We start from the raw sequence: 18200 nt of genomic DNA, 5'->3' as shown, positions 1-18200 counted from the left end.
CAAATGCAGTGTATGCTCCTAGAATTCCTGCATGATATTTTCCTTTTGGATGTAGTTTGCCACAGGAATAATGGGAGGGAAATTTGTTTTGGTCTCTGTGACCATTTGTTGTTTCTCTGTCTCCCTCCCCAGTCTGTCCCCATCTCTGCTACTGCTTCTAAGCACGCAAAAGTCCTTTCCGCCATGTAACCTGTCTCTGCTTTGAAGTTGTGCTTTCCATTAAAGCTTTCAACGTGCCTATTAATAGAAACACAACTTCAGAGTTGCTCCAGCTTATGGCTAATTGCCAGAGGCATGAAGCTGCCAGTGCACAAAGCCTCAGGCAAAATTTGTCAGAGTTTCCATTTAAAAGTAAGCCAGTGCTTGTCTCACTATAAAGTCATGGTTTTCTATTTGCTGTGCCTGTTCTCCTCTAGTACTGATGCCCATAGTGCAGTGTGGTAGTACTTTAAGTTTGTGGGTATCTGTCACCTTGACAAAATGACAGAAATGGGTTAGTAAGCTATAGCCTGTCTTTGTCCCTGGTATGCTGGCATGTTCCAACCAGGCAGGAGACTGAGTGGGAAAATATGTTTGTGTATCTCTGTGGCCCTGCTCCTGGTGCAGCCGTTTGCACCTGGTAAGAGTGGGTGTGAATGTTATATTCTGACTGGGTCATTTTACGCCTTCTCTTTGTACCAGTACAAATGACTGTGCAGGGCAATGGCAAATCCAGCCTCTGTGTGTGTCTGTGTGTACACACCAGCTCAGCATCCAGAATGTTGTTAAACCAAAACATTAACTGATCTCGTTGCTTGAGATGCGCCACCTCATTTCCGTGAACAAAGTTAGACTTATTTTATGTTCTGTGTTAGAATCTAGAAAAGAGACCAAAGGACCTGAACCCCAGCAACATATCCGCCCCGATTCCTACAGGCACTTTAATCCTCGCTTCAAAGCATCTGCGCTCCCCAAGGTAAGAATTGCCTCAGTGCAAAGAGCAGGAAAAGTTGGTTTGGTTTGGTTTGGTTTGGTTTGGTTTGGTTTGGTTTGGTTTGGTTTGGTTTGGTTTGGTTTTCCTAATGTAGCTTCCTTTCTGTACCTTAAACAATGGAAAGGCTTTTGTGACTCCCATGTTTTAGAAAACTCTTAATACTAGTCTCACTTCCTATTATGATCACGGATGAGTTGATTATGATCTTTCCATAAGTGGTTTGAGGTGAACATACATTTCAGCTCAATCCTCCTCTGCTTTCCAGCTCCTAGACTTCTTCCCTTAGTACTGCTTGCTAACTCTCTGGATCAGTGGTGGGCAACCTGTCACAAGCCATTTTGTTTATTGTTGCCCATGCAGAGTTGCCAGAGTCTGCTGGTTTTAATCCACATACTTTTGTAATATCGATAGGAAAATACTAACTCGCACATAAAGCAAGGACACATGAAGTGAGGTGCCTGCTGATCGCACACAACATTGTGAGAGATGTGCTCTCCTTCTGGATCCAGTCCAAGTGCTGCTGTGGTTCTGTTGACAGATCCTGCAAATTTTAAGTACACAAGTGCAGTTAGCAAAACTGCCCCCTCCTAGGAGACCGATCTTACGGCCCTCTGAAATGAAGAAGGGACCATTCATGCGGCCCACTTGTTGACCTAGGTTGTCCCTCACTGCCCTAGATCCCCTATCCATCATACAGCTACTCCCTTCTCCCTTATTTCCAAGTGGGGTAAATAAGCATCTCTGTCAGTGAGTCAGCACAACTAGTACCTTCCCCGGAGTGGAGTGTTTTGGGGCAGCGCTGCTAATCTATTGCAAGATGCTAGTTTACATGTGTATCTGGAAGAGCATATACGTCTGGTTTAGCTGCTGTGGGTTTTCATGTACATATAACTATGAAAGTGGGTGCGCATGAGTTTGTCTGTTAGACACTGTGTATGTGGGTGTGTGGTAGTTCTGTAGAAGTATTGAGAATTGAACTGAAATGGAGTATCCTGTCCAAAGTGGTCTTGAACCAGCATCTCTTTTCTTTGCAGAGTATCTTGTATCCTCCAGCTGGTAACGAGGGCCTGAAACTAAAAGCAGTCATTGGCTACAATGGGAATGGAAGGGGGAATATGGTCTGGAATCCAGACACAGGTACTCTAGGACTCAGGCTTCAGAGAAGTGGGAGTATGTGTCCCAACACCTCTGTAATGGCATGTCAAATGTGCAAACATTGCATAGTCAGACAAGTTAAATCGTCTTGTTGCCGTGAGAGCTTCACTTTGCAGCACTGAGTTTATTTTGTACCATAAGGGACCCTTTTTATGTTGTATCAGCAAGCGCTGGCTGATGCAGGTATGTTGGAGCATCCTGTTAGCAAAGTATTTTCCAGACTTGTTCAGCTCATTGGATATCAGGGAAGAGAGCTGGTTGTTTTTATAGGCCCTCTCTTTTCTGTGTCTGAGGTGCTGTGAGCCGAACAGAGATTTCTACCTCTGCCCACTCCCTGTTTGGAAGAATACCCTATGACCTGTAATGGACAGTCCATTCACTCTTAAGGCTTTCTAGACAGAAGAGTTAGTTTCACTTATTTAATTATGCCATGTAGGTTAGACACAGCAATGTATGGATCTGTACACAAGGCCTCTGTGTAGACCTTTCCTGACCTCATATCCCTCCTCTTCACACTGCACCCGCTAGGTTTTTTTGCCTATACCTGTGGCTGCGTGATTGTGGTGGAAGACCTGCACTCAGGATCGCAGCAGCATTGGCTTGGCCACCCTGAGGAGATTTCCACTTTAGCAGTCAGCCACGATGCCCAGGTACAAATGTCTCCTTCTGGAGAAGCTCCGGTGTGAATATATGTACAATTTGCCTTTGACTGGATGGACTTTGCTGAATGAGTTCCTGTGTGTATCTGTTTCCTCTTCTACCTGAGGTGCTTGTAAAGCCCACTGCATTGAGACTCTGGGTTTTAGAGTTAAAGCATGCGTGTTCTAACCCTCATGCCCTGTTTGCAGATAGCTGGCATGCTATATGCATGAGGCCAAGAAGCTTTCAGTGTTCTCCTATGGTGTGTTTTTTCATCAGGCACCCTCATCCTTATGAATCTACAGAGTTTCCTCTTACCATCTGTATAAGTTCACTTCTGGTTTAATGGCTACTCAGGGCTTGTTGGCTCTCCTAGCACACCTATGTAATTTGGTATTGAGTTCCCAGTGGTGATGTATTATTGTTTTACCAGGTTCTCGCCTCTGCCTCTGGCCAAGGGAATGGAGGCTCGCGCTGTCAGATCCGCATCTGGAATGTACAGGATGGCACTTGCCAAAAAGTTATTTTCCATCATGAGACCCAAGTGCAGGCTATGGCATACTCTCGTGATGATAGGCTCCTTGTTACACTAGGTGAGTCATCTGAACCTGTAGCTATGAGGTTCCCTTGTAGAGGGTGTCTCCAGGACTATCAGCTGGTATAAAGGTCTCTTGAGGGTGTGGTGTCCACAGAGTTGTCAGGTGCAATGACATCACTTGGTGCATATAGTTAGGTGGTCAAGTTGCTGTTACATTGTCACTTGGGTTGCTGGATATCTCCAGAACGTACACATGATGAGATAGCATCATTTTTTGGAGTCTGTTCTGTGTAAGATCACTAAGTTGTGTTAGGATTTGACATAAGGGAAGTTGGTAGTACACGTTTAAGCAAAGAGAGTTCAAGTTTAAGTTGTGTCTGTTAAACTGGGGGAATTCTGATTAATTTACTATGAAAATGTACAATTTATATGAAATTAAAGTGACATTCTGAAGTTCTTACAGTCACCCATGTCATATGTAGGGGATTACAGTGACCGGACCCTCGCCCTGTGGAACACCCATACATATGACCTAATGTCATCCACCCGCTTCTCAGAACCGGTCCACGAGGTGGCCTTTAACCCTCTTTCTGCTGGTGAACTTGCCTGTGTAGGGAGGGGAGCAATGACTTTCTGGCTAATGGAGCAGGAGGGAGCTGATATCAGTCTCAAGGTACCCAGAATCACAGCATTGTAAGGCTTCGTAATAATAATTCCATCCTTCAAAAGCATTTGCAACCCTTCCCAGCTTGCTGTCGTCTGCACACTTTGTAGGCCAGGCGTGGGGAACCTGTTTTGTGTTGGGGGCTGCTGACTCACAGAAAAATCAGTTGGGGGTCGCATACAAGTGAGAAGAAAAGAAAAGACAAACCCTCACTGACATGGCCCCCGACTGAGGAGAGACTCCCCACATTGCCCTCGCACCCCAGAGCATAGGGGAGCCCAGGCTACTAAATTTCGTGTGCTCCAGCTCCTTGGTGGGGCAGCGGGGTGACTGGAGCACCAGTGCGGACTCGGGGAAGCCCTGAGCCTCGGGGGCTGGATCCAGGCAAGCTGGGAGCTGTATGCAGCCCTCGGGCCTGAGGTTCTCCACCCCTGCTCTATGCCATTACCTAAATAATTGATGAAGACACTGAACAGAACTGCACCCAAAACTATTCCCTGCAGGACTCCAGTTGTGGCTGAACCACTGATAGCTACTCTCTGTGAATGGTTTTCCAACCAGTTTTGCACCCTCCTTGTAGTAGGTCCATCTAGGTTTGCATTTCCCTATTTTATTCATGAGATAGTCATGTGAGACAGTATCAAAAGCCTTACTAAACCCAAGATCTACCACACCTATCACCCTCTCCCATCCACAAGGATTATTACCCTATCAAAGAACGCTATTAGGTTGGTCTGACATGGTTTGTTCTTGACACATCCATGTTGACTGTTACTTATCACTTTATTATCTTCTATGTTTGCAGATTGAACAGCTAGACTTTTTTTTTCTATTTGTCAGACTTTGCCTTCTCTTCTTTTAAAGCCCACACAATGTATATGAAAGGCTCTGCCATTACTAGCTGTGCCAGTGGTGGGAGCGATTGGTTTAGTGATGCAACTCCTACTGGTGGAGACTAGTTTTCAGTTATTGCTGAAGTATTGGCTGAACTAACTTAATTTGGGGGTGGTTTTTAAAAATAAACTATCATGATCTCTCTGACCCTGTTGCTTTCGGTTGTGTGACAGGTTCATAGAGCCCCCATCCCTGATATGGTTGGGCTGGTGGAACTGACATCTCTCTGCTACAGTGCCAACTACCTCCTGTATAGTGGGACCAACACAGGCCAGATCTGTGTGTGGGACACACAGACCAATCGCTGTTTCATGACTTGGGAGGCTGATGAGGGTGAGATTGGTAAGTACAGATGCTGCTGGCTTCTGAGGGGATTGCGTCTTAAATTCAACAGATTTGAGAGGAAAAAAGAATGTTGAACCATGATTCCAGCTGTTTTTCAGTGCTCAAACACTGAGTCACTGACAGATGCTAGTCACTGACAGTACATTTGAGCCACAGTTGGTACTGTCCCCACCCTTCCTGTACAGTTGCTCAGAGGCCTTGAGTTCAAACATCTGCTGGTGGTGCCACTCCTCCTCCTCCAAACATTTACCAGGGAACTTAGTTGGTAGAGTCCATCAGTCCCTTTACAGTGATCAACAAGCATTTCCTTTCTGGTGTCCTAGGTGTGCTGCTGTGTTGTGGCAACAGGCTGGTCAGCGGCAGCAATACCAAGCGAATCCGACTGTGGTCAGTGGCAGCTGTGCAGGAGCTGAGGCTGAAAGGGTCTGATGCCAGGTGAGGTGGCCTGTGTATGCAGTGTGCAGCTCACGTTTGTGCTGAGATACATAGCTACTCAGTCACTCCCTGCACATACTTTCTCCTTCCTTGTGTACGTCCTGAACACAGTAGGTGGTATTTTTTCACGAGCAGAAGTAGGCTTTAGACTGACCTATACAATTGCTTCCTCTTGTCCATCAGTTCTCAGCTCCTCCTCTAAAATCCTGTGACTTCTGGTTCATTAGGTCTGGATTTTTCTTGGAATTCAAGGTGAAAATGTTTGGCTGTTTCTTTCTTATCCTCGTCTGAAGAGGTTGGGATCTAGAACATCTACAGTTCTCTTTGAGTATGTCTCTGACAAGCCCAGGTATCACATTTTTTAACCAGACACAATTAGCATTTTCTTTATTGGCGTATTTTAGCACATCCAGATAGGTAGTTAATCCTTGAAAGGCTTAAAGAATATTCCATCTCCTTACTGATCATGTCACTTGGAATAGACATTCTTGATACAAGTTGGGATCTACCTGGTCCTGGATAAGGGATTTTGCTGGACCAGGGGAGATCCTATCTGGCCCCAGGTACCAGTCTCCCCGGCCTTAGCCTGACCACCGGCCTACGGACTGGCTCCCCTTCCTGCCGTCAGCTCAGCTGCCAAGCTCCCAGCACTGCTGGGCAGCCCCACTGGCATCTTGCTACCCTGCCAGCCTGCAGGACTTCTAGCCACCAGCCCTCCACCAAGATTTCTCTGGTCTTGGAACATCCGTGGTCTGGTCGCCAGACCAGAGAGTCCCAGTTTAGAGGGGTTCAACTTGTACTAAAAATGTTTGAAGATACTTTTCCTGATTTCTGTCTTGGTGATCTGTAAAACCTCACTTAGCAGGAAAGAGTCCTGAATTTGCTTATACTGTCTTGGAATACTGCATCCCTTGCTGACCCTTTAACAGCTGTGATTCCCTCTCTTCTCAGCGAAGTCTATCCCAGAATGATGTGAGGTCACCATCCTCTTTATTACAGAAGTTCAGCGTATGGAGACTAGAGCTCTTAGCATGCAATATACCATCCTGATCTGAGCAGCCTTCTGATCTCCCTGGGTTGTACTTCTGTCTTTGTCTTACTTAAGTTTTTATAGGGCATGTGTCATGATTGCACCTAAGCATCCTAAAGGCAAACTCAGTCATGGTATGCTTTATGTTCAAGTTAGGTGTAGCCTCTGAATGCCCTATTAACTACTATGTTCCTCAGCGGGGCCAAGCTTTGATGCCCCTTTCTAACTGAAATTCCAAGAAGGAAATCGTCACTGAATTCCTTTCTTCAATTTGCCTGTCAAGACTTGTAACTCCTGCAGAATGACTCCAGCAGGAAGCCTGCTATTCAGTCAGTTTTCTGCCATGTAGTGATTTGTCCCAGCCTTATATAAAACCGCTCATTTTACTCTTTCACTAACATGTTAGTTGAACAAGACAATACTGAGCTAACGTGTCTGCTCTACAGTTCAGCACTCTTGCGTGTACTTTTGGCTTGTTGGAAAACCAAGTCGGCCATAGTAATCTTGTTAAACTAGACCATTCAGTCAGCTAGCCTTTTTGCAGTACAAGCATTTGTTAAATATCTCTGAACATGTCAACTCTTCTCTCTTTCTAAGTTATTTTTTTACATGTGAAATACTTTGGGTCAAAGTAATCCTCTTACAGCTTCTTTCCTGTTTCTCCCTGAGAGATGGTTATGCTGTATGCTTAAAGGTAGTCACTAGCTGCAGTTCTAATGAGCCCCTAACTCTAGTATCGAGGGGTATGTCTACACTTGTAATGAGGAGTAACAATAGTCTGAACCAAGGGGTTTGGTTCGAACTAACGTGTCCTGACGTGTACTTTTACTTTCGAAACAGCTGGCATTCGGAGTAACGTGCCGGTGAGATCATGCTAATGAAGCACGGGATATTTAAATCCCCGCTTCATTGACTATTTCGAATGCCTGCATTTACATCCTAGCTCGAACTAGGGTGCAAGTGTAAACATACTCCAGGTGCCATGTATGTATTTAAGGGTAGCCATGCTATCCTTAAGGCGGTCCCATGAAGGTGGGATAATGATTGTTCTCTACCAGCTAAAGGGGGTAGCTAGTTGTTTTGTATTATTCACTCTGGACTCCACTTTCCCCCAGGTCTAGCTCCGTCCTTTTGGAACACGAGATAACCCTGGATGGGACGATAGTCAGTGCAACCTTTGATGACTCTCCAGATATGGGAATCGTGGGCACCACTGCAGGAACACTCTGGTACATAAACTGGGCAGAGAGCAGCAGCATCCGACTAATCAGTGGACACAAGAACAAGGTGAGAGGGCTTGGAAGGGGGCACTTGTGCTGTAGGGGAGCACATGCTCCAAGTGCCATCTCAGCCTGAGGTGCAATGCACTTGGAGGATGCTCACACTGCAGAAGGGCTGGCTAGTCCCAACTAAGAGAAATTGCACCCTGGAGCCTTGACTAATCCATGGGCTCTGGTGTGAGTGCTGTCACGGATATCTAGGCAATGTTGCCTAGTGAATAGAGCACTGGACTGCCTCTTCCTCAGTTTCCTCATCTGTAAAATGGGGATGATGATACTCTTTTATACTGCACCATGAGATCTATGGATAGAAGAGCTAGGTAATACTGTCTATGCCAAGAGAGTAAGATAATCTTGTGGCCTAAGCAAAGGACTCGAAAGCCAGGAAATATGAGTTCTCTTTCCTGTTTTGGTAGGACCTTGGTCTAGTCAGTTAACTGCTCTGTGTCCTGTAGTAAAAGAGGGGCAATTCTGAGGCATCTCACCGAACCTTTGAGACTCATTTATGAAGGACCTTGGAAGCTTGGATGAAAGGCACTTCGGAAGTGCACTGTTACATATGAGTTAGACTTCTCTAACGGGTAAAACAGTCTTTTGTCCAGAGCTCTAGAAAATGAGTTGGAAGGGTGTCAGTCTTGATGCTACATGTGTGCCACCAAATAAAGTTTTCCCTGATAGAAAGAGAGGGTGATTATGGGGTAATGGGATCTGGAGACTTCCCTTCGGAGAACTTCATTCTGGAGCAAGCAGACAGAACTTTGCAGTTATGGTTCTAAGTTTCCATTTTAGCTCCAACTAATTTTAATTACCACTGTCCCCCAGCTTTCTTTAAAAACCTTCCTTCCTCTCTGAAATTCTTGTGCGCGGTTGTCAGCCGACGGTCAGGGCAGTGTGTGTGTGTATGCTTCCGAGAAAAGGTTTAACGTCCGTTTCTTTACTGCTAGGACCGGGGTCCCGTCGCAGAGGGTGGCCAGCAGGCCAACAGACGCCCCGTTATATAGGAAGAGCTTATTACACCTTAGATTTTAACTGCTAGAACACAAAGTTCCTTCGCAGCGGGCAGCCTGGGAAAGGCTGGAAAGGTGCCCCAACGGATCTTGTCACCTGGGAGTGACACAGATCCAAACGCCCAAGCTCTCCCTATGTCTGTCCCTTTATGACCGGCTGAAGTTCTTTTAAATTGTGCTTGGTTCTGTTACAGCAACTGAAGGAGTCAGGTTAAAGCTTAAACAGTTACAGGTTTATTAAAAGACTTATAAAAGCATATGGTTACAATGGCTATTGCTCTATTTCTTAAATGCTAACAAATACAGATTTTAAAAATGGTTACAAAGAAAATAAAGATAGAAAATAGAAATAATGGTACCAAGTGACAGCTTAATCTTTAAAGAGCTCTAAGTCTATGTGTATATATATACTTAAACAAAGGACCACATCCAGGTACAATTTTTACCCCTTTCTGTGCCTCTCGACTCCAGCGTGTCAGGCCAGGGCCGGTCTCTCAATTCCTAGGAAAGACGAATACGAGGTGGGCGTCCCCTTGGAACCTCGGGAGATCAAACACCAAACCCGACCAGCAGATAGATGGTAGATTGACACTCAGAGAAAATGCGCTGCTGGACCTATCTTTATACCCCTGGGGGCCCGTATTCTCTTTCTTATCTAAGATGCCGAATTGTACTGGTCCGTTTTGTGGCGCCAGTTCTTACAAGCAAGTTTCAAGTTAATTTACACTTGCAAGAGAGAGAACTAAATTGTGAGCACTAGACATTTTTTTACTGGGCGAGAGATTCCTCCCCCCGTGGATGGATGTGTGTTCGTATCAATATGGGTTTGAGTCAAGGGCACTCCTTGGCAGCCTCTTGGTCAGCAATTGGTGTATCTCTGTTTACAGCCATTCACGGTCACAGCAGCCTGGGCCTTCTGCTCTGTGTGCCCTGTATGCTCCAGGCAAGCAAAAATGGATGTTACAAGGGGGTTCCCTGTCTGGCTACAGCGGTCTCCTACGAGAGAAGACTTGGGTTGGGGCAAGGGAGACTGTGAATGAGGTTGGGGCAGATGTGCAACTTGCTTTGGCATTTGTGGAGTGCCAGTCCCTTTGTTGCTGCAGGTGAATGAAGTGACCTTCAGCCCTGGTGAGTCTCACTGTGCCACGTGTGGGGAGGACGGCAGTGTGCGGGTTTGGTCTCTGGCCAGCATGGAGCTGGTGGTTCAGTTTCAAGTGCTGAATCAGGTAATCATTTAGAGTATGTTGAAATCCTGTGTTGTCTTCATAGCAGCCACTGTCTGCTGCGGTGGGATCTCTTTGTGCTCTCTGAATGAACTAGAGTTGGGAGACATATTTGTAACTGAAGGTTTTAGTATGACATGTATGTAGATTAGCAGTATTCACATGTCTTCATTGTGTGGGAGTGGAGGAGTAATCACACACACCACCCTGGAACATCCTGCTACTTCTTCCCATGTCTCTAATCTTGTTCCTTTGCAGAGCTGCCAGTGTCTGGCCTGGAGCCCTGTCCTCCTCTCCCATGGTGAGGCTGAGGGTCAGCATGTTGTGGCAGGGTACAGCGATGGCACCATCCGTGTCTTCAGCATTTCAAGGACAGAGATGGAACTGAAAATGCATCCTCACTCTGCTGCTTTGACTGCAATTTCCTACTCCGTGGATGGTGAGATCACATGCTATTTTCTATACCCAATACCATGGTGTTACTTCAAGGAGCATAGTTTGTCTATGCAGCTCGGTTTCTCTGTGCTTGAAGGAGACCTGTCTAACCTCCAGCCACTCCAGATATTGGTGACTCTGCCAAGGCCCCAGGCCAGATTCTGAGCTGAAGAATTGAAGTCAGTGAAGGTGTGGCAGTGGACACCAGATACATGTCTAGCACCCTGTCATCCTGGGTATGCTCCAGGCAAGAGCTTTGGTACAGCTCGGGGACTTGGCACAAAATGAACTTTTTTCTGCTCAAAACCCATGCAAGCCGTTTCTCCGAAGCGATGTCTTAAACTGAAGTAAATGTGCCTGAGTCTTCTCATTTCACTTCTTCTCTTTCACCCCCAGAGCCAGATCCTTCCAGCCCCAGCCTTGAGTCAGGCATTCCTGCAGGCTTCCCCTTTGGCCTTTTCTCCATCTGCAGGAAGTTGATTAGCTCTCTCCTCTTCCTCTTCTGCAGGAGAAATCATCTTGTCTGGAAGCAAGGATGGGCTGATGGCTGTCAGCAGCCCTCGCACTGGAATGACCATTCGGGTCCTCATTGACCACAAAGGATGCCCCATCACTGTCATCCAGTGCACAAAGAAACAGGTGAGGCTTGAGCCCAGCTGCCATGGCACTCTTATGCTCGGGCACAATGCCCGTGCTCCATAGCCTTCCAAAGTGGCAGATGTGAGGACAGATTAATTACTGAGCTGCTCTATTTACTGTCTCTATACATATTTTCCTCCCCCGGCACATGCCAGCTCCACAGAATCTTGTTTGTTTGTTTGGTTTTTTGTTCGATTGTTTGTGAGTATCTTGGATAGAGTAAAGTCAAGTATGAGAGGATGCAATAGTAGTATGGTGCACCCACGGGAGCTGAACGTCTATTCACCTATGGCTGTTCCCTTGCTACCAGAAGTAGCACTTGAAGCTCCAGAGAAAAAGTATCCACCAGAAACTGTGCCAGTGGAATGGGAGAGGGAATTTGGTGCTTTTATAAAGGAGACCATGATAGCGCTGGCTAGAGCCAGCACAGTGTGGTTAGATGCTACATATTCTCTGCCAGTGAACAGTCTGAAGCAACCCTGAGCATAGAGAAAACTATGCCGCAAATTGCTGTCCTTTTGATTGTATGGACACCCACTGAGCACCAGTCTGAGGCACCAAGCCTGTTTCACTTGTGATAAAATAGACTTAAGCACAGTTCTTCAGATGGGAAAATCTAGGGGTGTGTCTAGACTACAGGGTTTTGTCGACAAAACTATACCTGCGTCTAGACTACCACCGCATTCTGTCGACAGTAAGTCGACAGAACGCAGCAGTTTTGTCAATGGCGGTAAACCTCATTCTTCGAGGAATAAAGCCTTTTTTCGATAGTACTCTGTTGAAAAAAGGCGCTATTGCATGCAAACTGCTTGTTCAAAAGAGAACGTCTAGACTCTCTTTTTAAAAAGCGGCTTGCTTTGTCGACAGTACTGGTTGTAGTCTAGATGCTCTTTTTCAACAGACACTTTGTCGACAGTATCTGTCGACAAAGCCTCTGTCGAAAAAGGCATGCAGTCTAGACGTACCCTACTACATTAACCCTCTGCCATTAATCCTCTGCTCTCTAAGATTTAGTGCAGATAAAGTTTTGCCCTGTCACAGTCTAGTAGTTCTCAGCTTGAAAACTCTGCAGTGTTATTGCTTTGTCAGTCCAGTCATAACTGTGCTGTTATGTTCTATAGTACCATGACTTTGGCGTTGAAGGTGGAGAACTCTGGTTGGCTGCAAGTTCAGATCGACGAGTCAGTGTCTGGGTCTCTGCCTGGCTGAGGGATAAATGTGAGCTCATCGACTGGCTAAGCTTCCCAGCTCCTGCAAGCCCTGAGGTAAGATTAAACCTGATTGACTTTATAATAATAATTTAATAGCTACAGCCACAAGTAGAGCTGATCCCTCCATCGCACTTGCACTATTATCTATTTCTGCTTACGAACAGTTAGCCAAGAGGTGCATGTGTATAAACAGAACCATCCTTGATTTTGAATCTTCCTTTAAGATCACAGTGTCCAACATGCTAGCCACTAGCCACATGAGGCTATTTGGCTGGTTGAATATGGCTAGTTCGCCATAGCAGTAGCCACTTATAGTTGGACACCACAGCAAGGTAGATTTGCAATATGAATGCAACACTACGTAACTGCTGAAAGGGTATTCATTTTGTAGTATTTCATTTCAAAAATTACATTTGCAAATAATTGGTATACTATATAATAATAATAGTGTAATATAAAATACAGGGCCAGGGTTTTTCTGACTATATGAACCAGGAGTCAGCAAGGTCAGTATGCAAAAAAGGGCTAATCACAGGATTTCTGCTATCTTGGTTGCTCAGAAATATCATGAATGTTCTGATCTAGTAGCCTATGTTGCATGGGTTAATATAGCCCAGGTATGTCCATTCCAATTCTGTCTTATACACAGAGCATCCTATGTGTCTGGCACTTCAAAGAACATTTAGCCAGGGTCCCTGACCAGAACTTCTGCCCCAAATTAGATACAAGACTTGGGACATTTGAGACATGATACAGTGAGGAGATGGATATAAGAAGGTTTTGGAGAAAGTGGAGGAGGATCCTTGCTGTACAGGAAGTGGCAGCATGGAAGTGGTAGGAGAAGCAGCAGCTCATCAGATTTTCAAAGCTCAGCCAGTCCTGGATACTGCTTTGACAGATTCAGCAATAAGTCCAGGGATACCATTTGAAGTGTTTTTGATACTCAAGTGTTGCATGCACTGTGCATGCAATGAGCTATCCAATTGAGTTTTCGTTGCCATGAATTGGAATAAGTTTTATTGTTTCAATTGCGTTGGTGTCCAATTGGTGGATTGGATCTCTTGGAAATTATTTTCACTCACTGTGAAATTAACATCCTTATTCATATTCATGACCTACTCCAGTATTTGAACCTAGTTCTATAAACGATATGGGGCAATATTTAGCATGTTAGACCCTACTGTGGTAGGATCGTATGTGTAAGATCATATAATATGATCCTACCAGATATGATCCTAGCTCTGTATGTAACAAAAACTCATGTTACATGTCCAGGTCGATATACATTTGTTCTTCATTTGTTAACAGTGAGCACATCCGAATTGGAGTGCCGCATAAGAACAGGGGCAAGTTCCTCCACAAGATGAGTGCCATAGTGCAGTAGGTCACAAGCTTCTTCTGCTGATAGATTCAGAGAGGAAGTCCTGACCCACCTAAATGCTCTCCTTTTTCCCAGCATGCCTTGCAGAAATAAGTGGGGAGAAGTTAGTGCTAATTGTCTTCCTTTTTGTTCCCTTCCTAGGCCCCTAGCAGCTGCCCTCCTACTCTGGCAGCTTTCTGTCCTTGGGACAATGGTACTGTGGTGTATGTTGGCTTTGGGATGCAGAAGGAGATCCTCTTTTACAGCCTACGCCAGAAACAGGTACGCAGTGTCTTCTCTCTCCAACTTGCCATCCTCAGTGGGGCAAGTTCATGAGAGGCATTACAAGTTGCTACCAGTTCCCCTGCGCTGATATTGGAAAACTGGTGTTCACTCTGGGCACTGAGTCCAGCCTTAGCTCCTGGCGAATTACACAAGCAGAAATAGTAGGACAATGTGGCTCTCCTCTGCCGCTGGGCTTTAGAAACCTGAAAGCCAAACAGATGTAGCCTGGGAATGCTGCAATGAAAAGTAGCTATGAAGCTGGAGTGTCTCTGACACACCTGGCATACAGAATAATTGATGGGTGGTAACAGTCGAACAGCTGAAATAGAATGAAACAGGGTAAGGGGGGTGGCAGACTCTGTCTAACAGACAGTTAACGTTACCAGCTTTTCACTGCCAGAAACCTCTTTAAATCCAACCTGGCTCACCAAGGAATAGAAGGGGCTGCTAGGCCCAAGACTGAGCTGCATCCATGAAGCTTGCAAAGCACCTGGTGCTCTGTTGTTTGCTTTCATGAACATGAATATTCTTTGAGGTAATAATTTTTATTGGACCGGTTTCTGTTGGGACTAGCTTGAAAGTCTGAAGTCTGCTCTGGAAACAAATAGCTGGGCCACTTCCTGAGCTGAGGGGGTGCTGTGCAGCTGTCAGTGCGGGAGAAGTCCCTACTGTGGTAGGATCGTATGTGTAAGATCATATAATATGATCCTACCAGATATGATCCCAGCCAGTTTCTCACAGACTGTCAGTTAATGGCTCTGTTCTGCTGCACGTTGCTGGTGTCAGTGTGTCTCTTGCATTCATGCAGGTAGTTGAGAAGATCCTCTTGCCGCACTTTGCCACATCGCTGAGCCTGTCTCCAGCAGCACGCTTCTTGGCTGTAGGCTTCAATGGTAAGAGTCCCAAGGACAAGCGGAGGTCGAACATTGCCATGCATGGACCCCCTCCTTCCTGGCATACTGCTAACTGGCTGAACCAGGAACACCAGGTCCCCTATGATTCGGGAGGTGTCTCCCATTCCCCGTGTCTGCGTGAACAGCTGAGTCTTTCTTGTGACCAAACACCCCTTCCAGCATACCCCTTCTTTATGTGAAGGAACAGCCTGCGGGAGACAGGGATTTGCCTCTGTCTCTATGAGCAGGATGTTCTTTAATCTGGCAGAAAAAGGCATCATGAGATCCCACGGATGAAAGCTGATGCTAGACAAATTCGAACTAGAAATAGGCACCATTTTGTTTGCAGTGCAGGTAATTAGCCACTGGAACATCTTGAGAGATGAGGAGGATTCTTCATCTCTCAGAATCAAGGCTGGGTGCCATCATGAAAGAAATGCTCTCTCTCAAACAGAGGTTATGGACTAGATGCAGAAATTACAGGCTGAGGCTTTCTGTCCCGTGTTATGCAGGAGGTTGGGCTAGATGAGCATATTGGTCCCATCTGGCTATAAAATGTATGCAGCTACGTCCTCCTCCTCTTTGAGAACGCTTCATTAAATTGTCCCCTTGTCTATAAGTTTGCCAGGAAAGCTCTAAATGACGCAGTATCTCTATGTGCATGTTCTGCAGCATATGCACTGTAGCCTGTCAGTCTGACACACAGCATGACACTGCCAGTGTCACACCCCCTCAGACTGATTACCAGCTACTAATTACCTGCTTGCTCGTGTTAGCAACCCTTCCACATCTCAGAGCTAATCAAGGAGCAGTTTCAGTGTGTGGGGGAAGGTTTCCTTACAAACGCAGGGCAAAATGGTAATTATCAGTAAACAGAGCAAAACAGAATAAAACTGATGCAAGTTGGAGCTTTTGCTTTACGAGAGGGCCTTGTGCACAAAGAAACTGCCTTCGACTGTCAATCCTGCTGCCTCCCCTGTCCCACAAGCACCCATCTGTGTGTCTTTATGTATGTCCACAGCATAGGGAAAGTGACTCAGCCCACCTGTTCTTGAACCCTAAGCTTGCACAGGGCGCAGGAGGGGGAAAGATCAGTCCATGGAACTGTGAAAGAATCCCTAACTCTTTCCCATCAAGGTCACCATTTCCAACCCTAGCCAGCTTAGCAGTGACCTAATGTGTTGTTGCCTGATGGATGTTTGACCCCTGTGAAAGGAGGGGGTGGGGATGGGGGTGGGAGAGGATCGCTGTGTCATTTCAGCTCCTCTTAGGAGTGTGCAGGACAAAGAAAACTGCAGCTGTGGTTGGCTCTAATTGCCCTCCAGGAGGCCAGTCTCCAATGAATAAACGTGGAGGCTGAATTATCCTTAGAGATGGCCCCTCCCAGTCCTAGACAAGAAACATTGAGCAGAAGCAAAGGGTTGTTGTGAGAGAGGTTGCCCCGCTGCTGCGCCTGGTCTGTGGATAGAGATAGTTGATCTCCTTGGCTGTCATGCCCTTCCCAAAACAGAATGTACTTTGCTTCTAGAACTGGAAAGGGTCTGCAAGGGGACTCTGCTAGACCACGTAGCATCCTGGGCCTGCTGGCTTTTCCATGTGACAAAGGGAGTGGGTCATTTCTAAGCCTGGTATGTGACTGCTTGTTCCACAGAGCGTGTACTGAGGCTGATTGACTGCAAGACAAGAGCAGAACAGGACTTTGTGGGACACGACGACTCCGTTCACCTCTGCAGATTCACGCCTTCTGGCAAACGCCTCTTCACAGCTTCCTACAATGAAATCCTGGTGTGGGAGATAATGAGCCGATGAACTGAGCAAACTTGGCTCCTACCAGAGTTGAGGTTTTCTAAACAACACTTTTACTGCAGCATGAACCGAGGAAGATAGTGTCGAGAGAAGTGTTTTCCTCTGTCTCAGACTGCTAGCAACTGAATAAATCTGATCCAGACCCTAGCAATCCTCAGTCGCTGCTGGGTAGTAATCCTCCTACAGCGCCTCTACCAGCCATTTTGAGCCAGTTCGCAAGGCACAGCGCTCAAACTACCCAAGCATTGGGATTGGTTGGTAATTAATCATCAGTCTAATTCTGCTTTAACACGCAAGCTTACAGATTGTGAAACGTGTGAGGAGAGTATCCAAATCAGAAAGGGGACCCTCACAGTTGGTACCTTCTGGGCAGTCTAAGCAGAGGCTGAGAATTGAACAGGGCAAGAAGACTGGTTTCCTCTCACTCCCCATTAGGAGTGGGCCACTAGTTCCGGACTAAGGCACACTGTGATGTCAGGGAAGGGAGGTTTTTGCTGTCACTGCCTGTGCTGTGTTCTGTGGTTAAATAGAGGATCGTCTCCAGGACTGTCCAGCCCGCGTCTTTCACTCCTTACCATCCCTTGCAAAAGAAAACAAACCACATGCTAACAAGACATGGCTGTACCTGGGCCTCTTTCTGTTCTCATGCTCCTTCAGGGTTTTAATTCCTAGGCTCTCTGTACCTGATGCAGATACATGGCTTTTTTATTTATAAATTATCGGGACCCACTGGCTGTCATTCTATATGTAACATAGTGCTGATTTTTATTGGGAAGAGTTTTGTATTGGTTTTTATAAGCTGTATAGTTCTTAAATAAAGGTGTTGGTTTGATTTTTCTGGCTTGTTGGTTCACTCTATTTTCTTGACATGTCTGTAGCTTTTCTAGTGGAATCTGCATGTCACAATGCAGAGCTGTTACCACCAATCAATCAATCAATCTCTCTCTCTCTCTCCCCCCTCCCACCTCCCAAAAGGGTGCCTGCTAAACCTTTCACTCTACAGCTAGGAACTGAAATGGGGGGGATCCTTTCCCAGAATCAAATCTAATGAAGCAGGGCCTCTGTCATCCTCACTCATTGCTCTTTGCAGCTGCTTTGGCACTGAAACACATCTAAGAAAAATGGGGCCTGTCTGAAACCTCAGTTCCATGAGGAACCTGTTTTGGTTTCAGGGGAGGAGTTGACATGTCCTGCTTTGGGAGGTCAGAGTGGAAACTAGAAGGCTGTCTTCTGGCTTTACAACATAGCATATATGTCTTGGCACCTAATCTTAATCAATCAAGCTTAATGTTTCAGGTGGCATGTTGATCAACAGCTGTCAAGAGCACCCCGCCACCCACCAGAATTGAGTAGGGCACCAGTGAGTGTGTTTTAGTGGGTGAACGTGG

At 46.1% G+C, this 18200-nt stretch overlaps 1 protein-coding gene across 2 annotated transcripts in view; it reads left to right on the top strand.

The window, feature by feature from the left end:
* Nucleotides 1-17665, top strand: part of WDR90 (WD repeat domain 90) — a 106218-nt gene extending 88553 nt beyond the window's left edge. The window contains exons 56-70 of one of the 2 annotated variants that reach the window (XM_075899215.1): nucleotides 855-955; nucleotides 2008-2110; nucleotides 2657-2778; nucleotides 3201-3360; nucleotides 3788-3978; nucleotides 5037-5205; nucleotides 5532-5643; nucleotides 7789-7960; nucleotides 10064-10186; nucleotides 10442-10622; nucleotides 11127-11257; nucleotides 12379-12522; nucleotides 13991-14110; nucleotides 14922-15006; nucleotides 16658-17665. In XM_075899215.1, the coding sequence (XP_075755330.1) occupies nucleotides 855-955; nucleotides 2008-2110; nucleotides 2657-2778; nucleotides 3201-3360; nucleotides 3788-3978; nucleotides 5037-5205; nucleotides 5532-5643; nucleotides 7789-7960; nucleotides 10064-10186; nucleotides 10442-10622; nucleotides 11127-11257; nucleotides 12379-12522; nucleotides 13991-14110; nucleotides 14922-15006; nucleotides 16658-16815 (2072 nt within the window). In that variant the 3' untranslated portion in view covers nucleotides 16816-17665. The remainder of the gene's footprint in view (nucleotides 1-854; nucleotides 956-2007; nucleotides 2111-2656; nucleotides 2779-3200; nucleotides 3361-3787; nucleotides 3979-5036; nucleotides 5206-5531; nucleotides 5644-7788; nucleotides 7961-10063; nucleotides 10187-10441; nucleotides 10623-11126; nucleotides 11258-12378; nucleotides 12523-13990; nucleotides 14111-14921; nucleotides 15007-16657) is intronic. The other variant, XM_075899214.1, reaches the window with a different exon arrangement.
* Nucleotides 17666-18200: the final 535 nt, after the last annotated feature.

This window comes from Pelodiscus sinensis, chromosome 16, assembly GCF_049634645.1.
Source record: "Pelodiscus sinensis isolate JC-2024 chromosome 16, ASM4963464v1, whole genome shotgun sequence".
Classification (NCBI taxonomy): Eukaryota; Metazoa; Chordata; order Testudines; family Trionychidae; genus Pelodiscus; species Pelodiscus sinensis.
The sequence above is the reverse complement of the archived record's forward strand: the minus strand, read 5'-3'. Positions and strand labels throughout refer to the sequence as shown.